Source organism: Sceloporus undulatus, chromosome 2, assembly GCF_019175285.1.
Source record: "Sceloporus undulatus isolate JIND9_A2432 ecotype Alabama chromosome 2, SceUnd_v1.1, whole genome shotgun sequence".
NCBI lineage: Eukaryota > Metazoa > Chordata > Lepidosauria > Squamata > Phrynosomatidae > Sceloporus > Sceloporus undulatus.
Window position 1 is genome coordinate 231,580,915 of NC_056523.1, and position 16,597 is coordinate 231,597,511.

General features: G+C 39.3%; 1 protein-coding gene across 1 annotated transcript in view; it reads left to right on the forward strand.

Annotated features, from left to right (window-relative positions):
- SLC22A15 (solute carrier family 22 member 15) overlaps positions 1 to 16,597 on the forward strand; it is a 33,573-nt gene that overhangs the window by 2,057 nt on the left and 14,919 nt on the right. The window contains 6 exon segments of the mRNA XM_042451970.1: positions 4,360 to 4,572; positions 5,087 to 5,219; positions 6,528 to 6,692; positions 9,603 to 9,732; positions 12,002 to 12,217; positions 14,625 to 14,765. Coding sequence (XP_042307904.1) covers positions 4,360 to 4,572; positions 5,087 to 5,219; positions 6,528 to 6,692; positions 9,603 to 9,732; positions 12,002 to 12,217; positions 14,625 to 14,765 — 998 coding nt within the window.

Consider the following 16,597-nt stretch of genomic DNA (forward strand, 5'->3'; position numbering starts at 1 on the left):
TTATGAAGCGCTGTAAATTTACACAGTGCTGTACATACAATCTTTTTAGTTAGACGATTCCCTGCCCTCGGGCTTACAATCTAAAAAGACATGACACAGAAGGAGAAGGGAAGGGTGGAGGGAAAGGGTAAGAGGTCCAGCAGTTCCTCTCTACCTCCAAGGCCTGGACCAAGGCAGATGGACTGGAGGGAGGGCTTGGCTTCAGAATGGATGGTTAATCATTTTCCAGGGAAAATACATACTCTCAAGTAGGATAATACATATACAGTACATAGCAATACAGGAAATGGTTTGATAAACAGGCGCCAAAAGAACATCAGATAAAACAGGCGCCAAAAGAACATCAGATAGTAAGTGACAATTATGCAATGCCTGGGAAGGCTTCTCAGAACAGGATGGTTTTCAACTCCGTTTTGAAGCTAGTTAAAGAAGTGATGGCTCTTGCTTGTGGGGGAAGAAGGTTCCAGGAGTGAGGGGCAGCAAGTGAAAAGGGGCGAATCCGGGACGGGGCAGAGGAAATCCTGGGCTGGGACAGAAACCCTTGACTACCAGAATGGAGGGCCCTGGTGGGAAGGTGAGGAGAAAGAAGGTCTGATAAGTAAGGAGGGGCCAGTCCATGGAGGGCTTTGAATGTCGACAGCAGGAGCTTATACTGAATGCGGAGAGGGAGCCAGTGAAGGAATGCCAACACAGGAGAGATGTGGTCAGAGCGGTGGGTGGAAGTGATAATGCGTGCAGCTGAATGCTGGACAGAAATTAAAGGATGGAGGTGAGAAAGAGGAAGCCCAGCCAGGAGGACGTTACAGTAATCCAGTAGGTGGGTCACTATTTTTACAGCTAGAACATAACAAAGTAGCTTGGGCTCACAGACATTTGTTGTTCTTTCTATCTGATGTTATTCAGACTGTTGGAATAGAAGGAGTGCTACGTAAAATGTAGGGTTCAAAATAGTTCAGATATCACAGGAAAGAGAACTATGCCAAAGAGCATGAAGTTATTTATCCAGGATGATTTTAGGCAATGAGTTATTCCAAGCCTGGAGCAATGCACTCTTGTCATTAGCATTTTCGTTTCCTCTAGTCACAGCCCAAGATAAAAACAGAAAACAAATCTTTTTGTATTCTTGCCCTCAAAATAGCACAAGGCCTTAATTCAACAGAGATCTGAGTGCAAGAAAGATCTTCGGAATACCTTTTGAAAGGGAACAGAAAAAAAAAGAGAGGCAAAGTTGCTTCTCCGTGACTTGCCTTCTTATTTATAGAAAAATTGTGTGTGTTTATTTATGTGTGTCTTTTCTTTTTTGGTTTGGGCTTGGTTTCAGTGAGAGGCTTCATACCACCTCTTCGGCAAATAAAAAATTCAGTCATAGGTCACAGCAAGTTGACAGAGCAAAAACAAACAGGATTTTCGTGGCAAAATATCGTAGTCACATAACAGATGGCAACCAGAATGACTGGTTTTTGTGGGTTAGTTAAGTTACTGGATGTGGAAATGGACAGAAAATTTAAAAGTAGGAATATCCATTTTAAATGAGGGCATTTGTAGTTGGACAGCTTGTGTGGTGGGGCAGTGGTTAAATGCTTGTACTGCAGCCACTCATTCACAAACCACAAGGTTGTTAGTTCAATACCAGCCAGGGGCTCAGGGTCGACTCAGCCTTGCATTCATCCATAGGTTGCTAAAATGAGTACCCAGCTTGTTGGGGGCAATTAGCTTACACATTGTAAACCACTTAGGGAATGCTTAAGTGCACTGATAAGAAATATAGAAATACTGTATATAGAAATGTACTTGCTATTGCTGCTTGCTGCTGTGCAAGCCACATACCCAAACTTGCAGGTAACCAGCCGGTCCCAACTTGTGAGCAGGAAAGACTGACCCTTATGTGCTGCTGTGGCATGCAGGGCACTTCTGCCACCTTGCTAACAAAATGATTAGTCACTGCCAGCTGTTCCAGCTGTGGAGCTGTCAGGTTGGTGGCGGCTTACTCAACCATTGTGCAGCTGAGTCTCCCAAAGCAACTCGGACACGCAAGGCCAAATCAACAAGACTGCATCTCTGAGTCAAGGGGATTATCATTCTGGAGTTATTACCTTACTGTTAAGGCCAACCAAAATCTGTGGACTGTTAAAAATGTGTGATTGTGCTGTTTGGCTTAGAATTTTCTCTGGCCAATTTAATACTGGTGACCAGATCTTGGAATGTTATGTTTAAAAGTTAGTTTAAGTTCCAAAAATGGATTTATTACTGATGTTGGGGGGGGGGGTTGATTAATTACATTAACAATTCTACTACTCACTGTTATTTGTTATTTCCGAAAGAAACCATTAGATTAATTATTAGACTAGGTTAAAACTGGATTCATAATAAAATGTAGTTAGATACTCTGAACAGAGTTTATGATACTGTTAATTATTATTTTTAAATCCAAATAGACATACACATTCCTTTTGAATCCCCAAATAGCTCACATTGACTGAATTAAAGCAGAGTGGTCGAAACATTTTGCAAGCCTACTGAAATATGCAGTAACTTGTGCTTGTGAAAAGTCCTGAAGATCCCATCTTTTAGTTGGCTGATTGAACTCGGAACAGAGAGTCCTCCTTCATATTTCCAGTGAGCTGGTGGGGGGGGGGGGGGGTAAGAGAAGAAAATAGGACTTTAAGATTCAGACTTAGGCCTGTTACAGACTGCCAAAATAAAGCTGCTTCGGGTCTCTGGAGGTATGCTGTTTAAATGATGCACTCATCCTAAGAATCCAGAAGCTGCACCAAAGCTGCACTCCAGTGTTTAGGAATGGAGTGTGGCTTTGGCGCGACCTCCGGACTCTTAGGAACCATGCATCATTTAAACAGCATACCTCCAAAGAGACCTGAAGCAGCTTTATTTTGGCAGTCTGTAACAGGCCTTAGTAATCCTTTCTCCAAAATGTTTCTTTTCTGAAGTATCCTTGACAATTTAAGGAAATTCATGGTAGTAAGAGAGCACACTTTAAAGAATATAGTGGAACTTGTGAAATTCGACACTAGAATATTTTGCTTCTGGTTCTCGTACAGTTTAATTTTTTATTTTTTATTATTTTATAAACAAATACATGTAATACATATAATTTCTATTAACATACACCTAAACATACAAACCTATCAACATGAACTACATACAAACACATAATCACATGGACACCTGTACATCTCTCATCTTGCCAAACAGCTCTTGGTCGTAAACCCCCTTAGTCCTATCCATACATACCCCCATAAGACATGTACATATACATAAAATGTTATCCTTATTCTTATAACTGTTCAAAAAAAAAACCCTTCAACTGATAAAGCTTGTTATTTTCTATCTAAAAACGGATTTGCTTCTGCCCAGCTTAAGCTCAATTTGAACTGAACCTCTTGTTTAGCTTTTCCTTATCTACCTCTATTTCTTATTCTCTTAAATTTAATCACCCTTTGAATTATAATTTCGTCCTTTTCCTTCCCCCAGTCCTTTTCCTTTCCTCCTCCCTTCCATTTACATTACCATTCCAATTATTTCAGTTTCCTTTATTTCCTTCCTACCCAGCTATTTATACTCAACATTGAATGTTGGTTTTCATACAGTTTAATGCTGTAGGAATACATCTTAGTGAACTTCAGGTTTGCTTGCTCTCCCGTCTCTTCTCCTTCACTTTTCGAACTAATTTGAGTGTCTTCTTGTATTCCAAGCAAGGATTGCAAACCATGGTTTGCTCCTGACTTGTGTGAACAAAGCATAGCTCCCTTGAGGTCATATGACTTGGTTTAAATTTGGCAGTGAAAATGGAGAGTACTATATAACCGAGACCTAAACAACATTTAGAATTAGATGCAAAATGGAAACCAGTCACTTATTCCTTTGCTTTACAAGATGTTAATTGTGAGTGGCTGCATGTAATCTCATGGCAGGGTCACATTGCTGTGATCCACATGCTGTTCCTAGCATTCAAGTGTCTATGGTGGAAGTATTGAATGAAACTGAGATGATGTGTTTTAAAATTGATCTGAAAACAAGTTAGTCTCCTGTTAGGCAGTGTTTTCTTTGCCAAGGTATTCTCCTCACAACTCTCAGTTAAAAGTGGGAAGTACACTTTACTCCAAAAGAGTGGCCTTTTCGATTATATGAAAGAATTGCCTTATCTGGGCATGCATCCTAACTGGAAGGAGGATACAATGGGGAGCTTGCTCTGTGGGCAGTTCATTCTCCTGAGTGTTTCTTTCCTATCTGGTGCTGAGATGCAGCACAATAAACCTTTGAATAGATATGATCAAGGAAACCTGAGTGCCTGAATGTTGTTGGTCTTGGCACTGATCTTGATTCTGTTTTTTATTGTTTCAGCTTTATGTAGCCAGTGAATCAATCCTCATTGCACTAGTGGGAGCAACACCACCTTATCATTGGGATCTTGATGGCATCTCAGCTAATCAGAGTCATAATAATGAGTCAACTAATAGAGAAAGCGCTTTTGGGAAATGGCTTCTGACAGCCAATGGAAGTGAACTTCAAAAACATGTGCACTTTAGCAGCAACTTTACATCAATAGCTTCTGAGGTAATGAAACAAGATGATTTTGTGTGTGGACATATTTAACCTCTTACTATTAAGACAATGCATTAACTAAATCATCATCTAAAATGCATACAGTTATAGACAGAAGTGGAGCATTTCATTAAAATCTCTTATAACAGATTGGGTGGGAGGGAATTTGGGGGCAGAATACTCCAGGAGTATTTTGGCAAGTGAAGATGGGTCTCCATAATTTTGTAAAGATAAACATGCAGAATAAAGTCTGTCAGATTTCTCTTAGTGACTTACAAGTTGTGCAAAGAGCAGAAAAGTTGCAAGGATATTACAATAAACTGAGAAATTCAAATATATTTTATTTTGTCTTCAGAATATTTAACCTTATATCTAATATTATTCCTGGGCTGCTCAATATCACTTACTAAACATGTACTGAAGGAGGTTGCTTCTGATTAAGAAGTGGTTTCTGTCTTGTCAAGGCAGACTATTGTATTGTAAGAGAAACCTGGATTATAACAAACTTTGATTTTTCTCCCCCTAGTGGTTTTTAATTGGCAACACATCATACAAGATCAGTGCTGCCAGTTCATTTTTCTTCGGTGGTGTATTTGTCGGAGTGATAACTTTTGGACAACTCTCAGACCGTTTTGGACGGAAGAAAGTCTATCTTGTCGGTAAGCATCATAAGAAAAAGATTCAAAATCTTGCTCTGTATCAGATTAATTTGATCCTTAGAGTTTGTAATGGCTAAAGACTAGGCTGGGGCTAAAGCCCTGTGAGGGAGATATTCTACCTTCACTGGATATTATGAAGGGGAGCCTTTACAGTATAGTTTCTACTCCAGATATCCCAAATTTTCTTTTTCCGTATTATAGGGGCATACTGCCTTCTAGACACTAGAGAAAGTTGCAGACATGAGATAATCCATTAATGCATTAATTGAGGCCTAACAGTCACCAGTGCAACTTTGTGTCAATTTGTTTTATGATTGGAATGGGATTATTTGCCATCATCAGGGTTGTCATTTTGTTTCTCAGGGTCTTCACAATTTCTTCAGTTGCTTATTCTGATCTGTGAGATTACTAAGTCGATATGGCATGTTTTATCAAGATGGCAAACACTCATGCAATACTATACTTCCAAACTGCTTATTTGAAACAAACAAAAAAAAAGCCCACCCCAAAACACCATCAACAAACAGATGCACATTCTAAATGTTTATTTGTTTTTGGCTAAATGAAAAATTTGCAATGTGCCTTTTCACATATGTACATATCCACAATAGCTCACAATAAGTAATTATAATAATAACAACATGGAACACACTGAAGGTTTATATTAATCTTCCTGTTCATGCTTATTTGTTATGCTCCCCACTTTGATGGCAGGGAAAACTTGGCAGAAAATTACAGATACAGGAGAGACTATGTTCTCCAGGCTGAAGATCTAAGTGGCTTCTTCCTCTTTCATTCCCAGCAATCCTTGTTGGGATAACATAGCAGCAGTCTTCAACCTGGCACAGTTTGGGGCGGGGGGGGGGGGGTTGGCTGGCAATCACTGGTAGTTCTTAAAGCTGTGGCAAGATAACCCTACTGGAAATGGCCACCAGACAGCAGATGGCCATTAAAATTGAATGGTCATGTTCTCTATCCATTCAGCTGAAAGCTATTGAAAGACATGGGACTTGATTTAGAGTCACTAAACTTCAAAAGAGGGAGCATTGTTTAACAATTTATGGAAAGTGGTTTTTGTTTTTTGTTTTTTGCTGTGAATCAATCAAGGGATTCTGTGGAATGGTTAACTTACAATTTAACCATTGGCTATATTTTTATTAGGAACTTCTGCATGTGCCTTCTTGAGCAAAAGATTTCATTGACATTAAAAGGGTTCACACTGTCAACAGTAGGCTGACTTTGGAAAAACAAAACCATGCTCAACTGTTGGGAATAGTTCTAAGTAAAAACGTTCTGTTTGCCTTCCAGGTTTTGGTCTTGATATCGTGTTTGCTGTTGCTAATGGATTCTCCCCCTCCTACGAGTTTTTTGCAGCCTCACGATTCTTGGTGGGAGTAATGAATGGTGGAATGTCCCTGGTGGCCTTTGTCTTGCTGAATGAATGTGTGGGCACTGCTTATTGGGCTTTGGCAGGTACAACCTTTCATTATCTCATGTTTGTCATACTTAACTTCCTAGTTGCAAACATAAATTTGGATTACAATTTGAAGGCTGTTTCATATTGTAGGTGCACCTATGTGTACTTCATGCACTTGTGTTTTATGGTACGCAGGTGCAGGGTAGTATTTTTTTTTAATGTCCATACATGTTGCGGGGGAGTTCTAATGAACTCACACTTCCCACAAGGTCTAAAATATGGGTCTGCAAGTTACAGGATATAATTAGTCCTGTGTTTTTATTATTTGTGTACACAGTGATGAAGCTTTGCAGGTTCACTTGTGAGCAGCTGAGCACTCTGAATCTTATGTATTCTGTCCAAGAGAAATTTGTCAACTATTTGTAAATGGTATTTAATTTTTTTCCATTAAGTTAACAGTGATAGTTGGCCAGCTCTGCGTTTCCCTTCGGCAAGTGGGATTGCAGTTAGTCACTAAGAAATTTAAGTAGCCTTAATGATTAGAATCATAGAGTTGCAAGAGACCACAAGGGCCATCAAGTCCAACCCCCTGCCATGCAAGAAATCACAATCAAAGTACCCCCAACAGATGGCCATCCAGCCTTTGCTTAAAGACCTTCAAAGAAGGAGACTCCACTACACTCCAAGGGAGCATGTTCTACTGTCAAACAGCTCTTACTGTTAAGATGTTCCTCCTAATGTGAGGTGGAATCTCTTTTCCTGTAGCTTGCATCCATTGTTCCAGGTCCTATTCTCTGGAGCAGCAGAAAACAAGTTTGCTGCCTCCTCCATGTGATGCCCCTTCAAATATTTAAACAGGGCTATCATATCACCTCTTAACTGTCTCTTCTCCAGGCTAAACATACCCAGTTGCCTAACTTTTTCTTCATAAGATATGGTTTCCAGAGCCTTCACCATTTTGGTCGCTCTCCTCTGGACACGCTCCAACTTGTCAACATCATTTTTGAATTGTGGTTCCCAGAACTGGATGCAGTATTCCATATGAGAATTTCATATGAGGCCTGACCAAAGCAGAATAGAGTGGCACTATTACTTCCCTTGATCTAGACACTATACCTCTATTGATACAGCCTAGAATCGCTTTAGCCCTTTTAGTTGTTGCATCACACTGTTGACTCATGTTCAACTTGTTGCTTACTAAGACTCCTGGATCCCTTTCACATGTTGTCTCCTTAAGCCAGGTGTCTTCCATCCTATAGCTATACATTTCATTTTTCCATCCTAAGTGCACTTAAGACCACTGTCCTCCAAAATCCTCTGATGAAAGAACTAACATCCTTCCTTTCCCCTGCGTAAATAAATAAATAAAATGTAAGAACTCTTATAGAACATGGCCACATAGCCTGAAAAAAACACAAAAAACTGTAAGAACAATGTTTAAGCATTTTTTTAACCTTGAGACTTGATGGTTGTTTTGTGCTCTATTTCCTCTATCCTTCAAGAGATAAACCAGCCAACTTGGTGTCCTCCAGACGTTTGGGTCTATAACTCCAACACCCACATCATCCATACTTAACATGGGCATCCTGGCTTTGAGAGCCAGGAATTGTCATCCTCCACATCTGGAAGGTGCTAGGTTGTCAGAACTATAGTTTAAACTATACTGGAATCATTGAGGCTACCAGTACTTGTTGATTTTATGCAATGTAAGGAGGCAGCCTCCAAAAAAAATCCTGCAAGGATTAATTCCTGTCTTCATTATCCAGCATAGCCACACATTTCCATCTCTCCCCTTCCACATCTGAATTTCCTCTTCCTGCTGTGTCTTTGCACCTTCCTTCTTTAATTCTTGTTGCTCTGTTTTCTGCTATTTCCCCCTGTTCCTGCTCTGTCTTTGCTAATTTGGTTGTTTGCTTCCTCCCTGCAATCCCTCCTACTCCAGTTTCTGGATTCATTGTCTGTCTTCCTCTGCCTTTGCTCCAGCATTCTCCTAGTTCATCTTCTTTCCCTCATCACCCATTCTGCCTTCCCCAATACACTAAATCAGGATCCAGCACAGCGGCTTTTGGGAGTATGCCACATGAGTCCTGTTCTCATTAGATTTTTATGGCAACATACCTGAGTGAATGAAGTATGCAGTATGCACATATGGGGACTTCTTCAGAAAAATTGCCATCTAGGTTGTTCGTTTGTTCTTACTTCTGCATACATTTGGATTCACCCAGGCTCCCTCTCTGTTGATAGGGCCATGTTCTTCTTGTAGGGATTAGCACACTCATGCTCCCTAAAGTTGGCTAGTTGAAAGTGTTCGTGCTCCAGGGTCTAGAAATGCAAATGCCACACATCTAAGCTTGAGCAAAATTCCAAAAATAGTTCTGGGCTTGCAAGATCAGCAGCTATTTTAGATTAAAAGGTGCACAGGAATGGAGGAGTATTACAAATAATCTGGCATATGGTTTCTGATAAATTGAACTCTTTATACGTCACAATATAGGTCTTTTAGAAAAAATATTTATCTAGCGCATGGCTGTGTGTCTAATAAATTTACATGTCTAGTAATTTTGTGGTAAGACGAGGATGGATTGCAATTACTAAATTAATGGTTTGTGTTTGCTTTTGTCAGTTTTTCTCCCCAGCTGCTACTCCTGAGTAAAAACTTGTATGACCATGTCTTGCTGGGATTCAGTTTAACATTCAATCGTATTTTCACCTAGCAGTATCTTTGTCTTTGCCTTCTACTACTCTTTATTTATAACCAGATGCCCATAACAACTTAGTACTTAAGTGGTTAAATACAGTACAGAAATACCATTAATTATTCCTGTCAGCTTCCATCTTATACATTTTTAGTTTTTATTTCCTTGTTCAGGTAGCTGTCTTGTGCTCAGCACTGTTTTTTGAAAGTGCTTATATTAGGAGACATAACTAATGGTCAGTAACATTTTTCCCTATCTGCCTTATGTTAGGATCAATTGGTGGCCTGTTCTTTGCTGTGGGAATTGCCCAGTATGCTTTGTTAGGATATCTCATTCGCTCCTGGAGAATGCTAGCAGTTGTGGTTAACCTGGAGGGATCACTAGTCTTTCTCCTCTCTCTGTAAGTTACCTACCTTTAAATTGTTCTGGTAATACTCATAAAAAGTGTGGCAGTTACTGAATTGAATTATTCCTTTTCTCTTTAATCTCTATTTCAAAAGTGCTTCATTCTCTCCCACCTGTCCTTTCCTAGTTTCTCAAGGGTTGGATATGGTTTTAATCTCTTCTTATAGCATTGATCCTATGAACTCTTTCATTTTAGTAGCCCTCCACTGGTTCTTTTGTAATTTCATTCTTAAAGTGTACTTTGAGAAATGAACATACCATTTGAGATGTCAATTTATCAATGCTGAGTAGAAAGAGAATACTGCATCCAGAATTGTGCAGACACTGTTCTGGTGACTTTGACTGTGGGCCACATCATTGTTACCATGTATGATTTTATCCACAATTCTCTCTAAACCAGCCTCAGAAGTGCTGCTATCCTATCCATTTCCCACCATTTCTAATCCTTGTTCATTTTATGGCTCATTATCGCTTTGCCCTTACTCATTTTTTTCTCCCAGACTCTGATGTTAGTTGCTACCTGCTTTCAAAGTTCATGCAGTTTAAGTTGTAGATACCCTGTAGCTTTCCTTGCCTGAATGAATAATCTGAAGGTTACTGCTTACAGAGAGGCTAGCGGCTGCTTAGGGAAGACAGCTGCTAGCAGGAAGATGGACCCAGGCTTTTAAGAACATTTGGAGCAGTTTCTTTGTCTGTAATATACATTGGTTTACTGAATCAGTCCCCAATCTTGTGCCTCCCTTCATATGTCTGCTGAGCTAATGGGTGCCTGCCGCAAGTGGGTTTTCTCAGTGAGGCTGAATTACTCAGGAAACCTGCAGGATGTTTTTCCAGCCTCAGGGAAAGTGCACAGGAGGAAAAAACTAGAAGCACTTAAACTGCTGCCATCACTCTTAAAATGTTACGTCTGTCTTTATCCTTTCAGTAACTGAAAAGAACAATGTAAATGCTCAGACTGAAAACTAGTAACTTGGTTCACATAGCTCACTGAATAGGTTTGGCATGAGAAACAGAAGCAAGTTCACCCTCTTGTTGTTGTGTGCCTTCAAGCCATTCCCAACTTAGGGTGACCCTATCACAAGGTTTTCTGAGGGCTGAGTATGTGACTTGCTTCCATGGGCGAGTGGGGATTTGAACCCTGATCTCCAGAGTTGTAGTCCAGCACTCAAGTCCCTAAGCCACATTGGGTCCAACCTCTACTCCCTTCTTACCCCAGCTCAAAAAGGGCTAAAATTTGAATGGCAACTTGGGGTGGATGTGCTAAGGAAAGAAAATGGCATTTCAAATCCTCCAGCCCCTTCACACTGTTTAGAAATCATTTGCTTATGGGTACGATAAAGAAAGACAAGGTGTGTTTCCAGTTCTCTTTGAACAAGGTGTTTAACTAAGTTCTTATGCAGATTAAAAGTTGAGATCACTTGAAACATTGGATTAAAATGAAAGACAGATTTGATGATAGTAGTAATAAGGCTGTGAAGTAATTTAATCAGAAAGCCAGGTTCTACATTAGACAGAACAATGGTGTAAACTAGTCTTTTGTGTTTGCACTGCTGGAAGGAGCAGTGCAGGGATTGGCTAGTAGGAAGTTAGTTCTGCATTGCTAGCATATATCCAAAGTTCTTTGCTTAGCCCTTCATGTGCCACATTCTTTTTGTACTGCCCAATATTTAGATAAAGATAGTAGGTTTTACTGTATGGTCCATGACACAGAAACAGGTTCTGGTATGGTCAACAGGGATTACTCCCAGGTAAGTGTATGTAGCATTGCAAGTTAACTGCAGATGTAAACAATTTAAAATATTGTCACAATTTTAAATTACATCGACATTTGTAAAATAATAAAAAATAAACACGAGGAGAAAAAGGAGAGAGTTAAATAGCACCTGGTTCAAAACTTTGTGATCAACAGTTACTGAATATATTGTAGAAATACAAGTACACCAAGCAATTTAGCATATGCCGTGTTACTTATATTATGATCATGTTAAGATTATACATAGTTGAATTGCATCAGTGTCTAACGCTACTTTATTTGCTTTTAGTTTTTTCAAAGTTGTGTTAAGTTAGTGCTTGTTTATTCAGATTTACTTGAATGTTTTCTGACACAGTTGTATGCATACTATATATCTACACGGTTGTTTGTCACATCGAAAATTAAAGTCTGTTTGTACAGGCAAATGTTTGTGTACTTAACTAGCAAAATCAATATTAAATAGTAAAATGGACCAAATATCACACATGAACTGTATGTTCTTTTCTTTTAGATTCATTCCTGAGTCACCTCGTTGGTTGTACTCCCAAAGACGGCTGAATGAAGCCGAAGATGCTCTCTACCTCATTGCAAAGAGGAACGGAAAGCCAAAGTGCACTTTTTCACTTAAGCCACCAGCTGAAGAGAATTATAAAGAGGCTGCTAGCATCCTGGACCTATTCCGATACAAGATCCTTTTGGGACGTACTATGATCATGATGTTCATCTGGTACTTACATTCCCTTAAGATTGAAAATGCTGCTCCTACACTGTTACTTTAATAGAGGGTTGCCAGGTTTTTCAGGCAGGGCAACTCCCTCTGATGTTCAGCCATCCCAAGACTGACCAGTACACACGAGGCAGGCCTATAGAAACCATGCCAAACAGGACCTCTCACAAGAGTTGCACACTCCAGCAAGATGGGAGGTTTTGTGAAATGTGACTTCAGCTGTTCTCACATCCTGTAGCATTTGGTTCTCAGCAAAATGGTTTCAGATGGGGAGCCATCTGTTATAAGTGCAAGTATTACCCACTCTTCTTACCTTCAGCTCTAGAGATGACAGAGAAGCATGTACGCATGATTTGGGATTGCTCTGCCTGGCTGGCCAGGAAAAAGAAAGAAGGGAGGTGCCACAGTAGCTGTGATCCCAGCATTTGGTGAATTTGGCTATTTTGCTGCTTACCAAATGCTCAGAAGTCGGTCTGTTGTGAGTCTGCGTGATATTTGTTCTTCCCAAAAACATTTGATTTAGCAGAAGCCTAGAACTCTCATGAGAGATCTTCATTCTCTAGACCTGAGGCAGCTGGTGACTGCTCTGACAAAGTCAAGGTATACTAGATTTGGGGCATCTTGTATGGTTTTTATTCAGGTCTAGACTTTGAGCTTCTAAATATGGGGTGGCCCAAACAAACTGGGACAACTGGGACTCTACCTAACTGCAAAATAGAGATACTGGGTGTTGTAGGCTCTTAAGACATCACTGTTAATTTTTCCCCTTAATCTATTAGCAATTACAGATAAAACAAACCTGTTTTTTATTACTTAATTTTGTTTTTTTCTGCTTCTGCTTAAAACAGTTTTACTAAAAGCCTTGTTAATATTAACATATTCAGATGTAGGATACATCTGAAGTCATAGAATAAATTTTCATAACGAGGATTGAATTGTTTAGAGCTTTTACAACTTTTCTAATGATTTGAATGAACAATAGTTTAAAACGACTCTATTAGAGCCACAAGGCATGCAAATTATAACTAGGAACATAGCACATTAAATGGTGTAAAATATTTGTAACAAACAAAATGCATACTTTTCATACATCTATGCATAGACTGGTTTGTTCAAATGAAATCTCTGAGCTATAGGCATACATCTAATTTCGTATTTATTGTAACCTTTCAAATTTTGGGGGTAAAATATGAAGCATATTATTGCCCCAAACTTTTTAAAAAGCAGGCTACAAAATTCACTTGGAGAGTATGGCCAGAATCCCATTGAACCAGTGGATTTATCTGCATGTTAATTCGACATTCAGCAGCAAGGGGAGTGATCCAGACCTATATGCTTTAACTGCTTTTACAGCAGTGACCTAGAACTGCTGGAGATCTTGGAAAGCTGGGTCTGAGATTATATTGGTCCTTCATTACATGGACCTCAAGTTCACAGATGGCAGAACAAAAGTTTGAGCACATTTTCAGTTTCCATATATAGCCCAACATATCACTTAACATGTATGGTTTGAGTGAGGCTTCGAATATATTAAAATTTCTTAGCATCCTTGGGGCATAATGTTATCATTGATACACATAGCACCATACATATGCAGATGTGACTTATAGTACATAGGTCAAATCAGAACAATTGCTGTTACATTCATGAGAGAAGAAACATTAAGGCAGTGATCTGTATGGGATGGTTGGTGTAGGTATTTGGCGACCAACTTCACCCAGTGTAAAGATAAAGGTTTTTCCTGGACATGAATGTCTAGTCATAACTGACTGTAGGGGGCAGTGCTCTTCTCTGTTACTAAGCTGAAGAGCCAGCATTGTCCAAAGACAACTCCGTGGTCATATGATCAGCATGACTGCACCAAATGCTGTTACCTTCCCACTGAAGTAGTACCTAATTTGCATGCTTTCTTACTGCTAGGTTGGCTGAAGCTGGGACTGATGGTGGGAGCTCACCACATCATTCTCACCTTACAGTTGTCAGAATTGGTGTCTTAATCACTAAGCCATTGCATCCCTTCACCCAGTGTATTAAGGAAAAAATACCAAAAAGAAAAAGTACAATTGAAGATGAGCATTTTATATGCTTCCTTGAGCTGTGCTGGTCTGCTAGTTTCTATCTGCCATATAGATTAACAGGGATCATCGAAGAATCCTTCTGTGATTGTTGTGCAGAATCACTGTCCTCAAAAGGTTATGCATGAAAATAGCTTGAGAGAATGGTTCACATACCAGGTGCCTATTTGTATTACCCTCAGGTTATGCACTGGTTATTCTGATGGAGACAATGAGTTTCACCCTTTGGTATTCACAACACCATTGTCTGCTTTAAGGTAATATTACTCAGTAGGCATGAAACTAGAAGAGCAAACTTTTCATGTTACATCTCTTCTTTTTGCATCCCACAGGTTTGTATGCAGCTTGGTTTATTATGGTCTTACGCTCAATGTGGGTGATTTGGGTGGAAGCATCTATACTAACCTGGCTCTTTCTGGGCTAATCGAAATTCCAGCATACCCCCTCTGTATCTACTTGATCAGCCAAAAATGGTGAGTGTTGAGTGCCAGGAAGACTTCGTATATACCTTGGTAACTATTTGTTTTGTTTTTTAAATTTCATTGTGGTAGATGCTATCAAATTCAGCTCTTGTTTTTGCTGGAGAATGAGTAGACAAACATATGCATTTGTTTGTCTTTAGTGTATGATGTGTTTGCATTTGTTTATTTGAATGCAACCGATTTTGATTTTCAGGAAGACATGAGTAAAAAGATATTACTGTAACATAGTAGGGTTATGCACTCCATGTTAGGCACAGAGATTAAACCTATATCAGAGAGTACAGTTTATGACAGAGTAGACAACAGCCAGAGTCTTTGCCAGACTCCAGAGAGAGAGAGTTGTTTTGTAACAGTAAGTGTTATGTATATCATGTAATGTGACATTGCATAGAATCAAATGACATTTGCATTGCATGGCCAGCTACAAAGAGACACAGAAAATACTAAACAAAAATGATATGAATTAGTGCTTGATTGGGCAAATGCAACATTTCAGAACATTGTTTCTTCCTTTGGAGCTTCCTAGAACAAATATCAACATATAATATATATGCATATAGCACAAAAATTATAATGTGTTGAGTGACAAAACATGTTCACAAATTCAGACTCTGCTATATAAGCCACCAAAGTTTTCAAACATGTACTCATGTTCTCTTATATCTCTGTTGAAAAAAATCACAAACAAATCCACCTTGTGAGCTAAAATTCTCTTACCTATGTTACTCACACAAACTCATTTCTATTGCACTTGCATAATACTAAATCAACATGCTCTGTATATTTCTAGAGCAGAGATGGGAAATTGCTATCACGTCAGTGTTAGACTGTGGATCCTTACCATTGGATGTGCTGTCTGGGGCTGCTGGGAGGTGCAGTGCAACAGTATATGGAGAGTCACACAATTCTCACCTCTGCTTTAGATGTATTGGCACACATTTTCTTTCTACGGTTCATTTAAAAAAACTTCTAGACCACAGAGTGTGTTTTCTTTGCTCTGCAAGGACTTTCAGTAAATTCCAGTGCATAAGTAGTGACACTCTGGCCCTATAGATGTTATTGAACCATAACTGCTCCTTCACATTTAGTCATGCAGAATGGGCTCACATAAATAAATTGGCACTTTGTGACTTTATGCCCATTTGCTCTACATGTTACCTTCCATGACGTAAATCAGGTGCTGCAATACATTGCACTGTGATGCTGAGTGATGTAATTATGTGGATCTCAAGCTTTGTGGGTGTTTTGGATTTCAGTGCCCTAGGTTTCCTATGCATTAACCATTCTGGCTGGGGTTTCTCAATGTTGACGATCAAAATACCTAAAGGACCCAAGTTTGAAAATGACTGAAGTACTTCATTGTATGGTGTGTGTTGCAAGACTTGTATCATGATGTTACATTTTGGTGCCACAAGGTGATGTCACATGATGTCATATTGTAGTTTGCATACCTGCTGTATACAGATAAAAATGAATAATCATAAACAAACCCCAAAGCCAATGAAGTGAGATCAAGCAGGTCTTTGATAATTTGGTGTGTTGGTGGTGACACAAATCTTCATAGCTTCACTGTTTTTACTTAACACATATAATAAGTGAGTGATCTGACTTGTGCCTACTAAGACCTAAGTGAATAAAATCAAGTTTGCTTATGAAAATTAATTCATTTCATTCAGCCATTTCCTTTATTGTTGAAGAATGTTAACTTTCATGACTGCAGTAGAAGATATTAGGTAATTTGACCTCTCTTGTTTGTGGCCATTTGCATGCTGAATTATAACACATATTGATATACAGAGGGTGCAAATTAGTACTATGTCCAG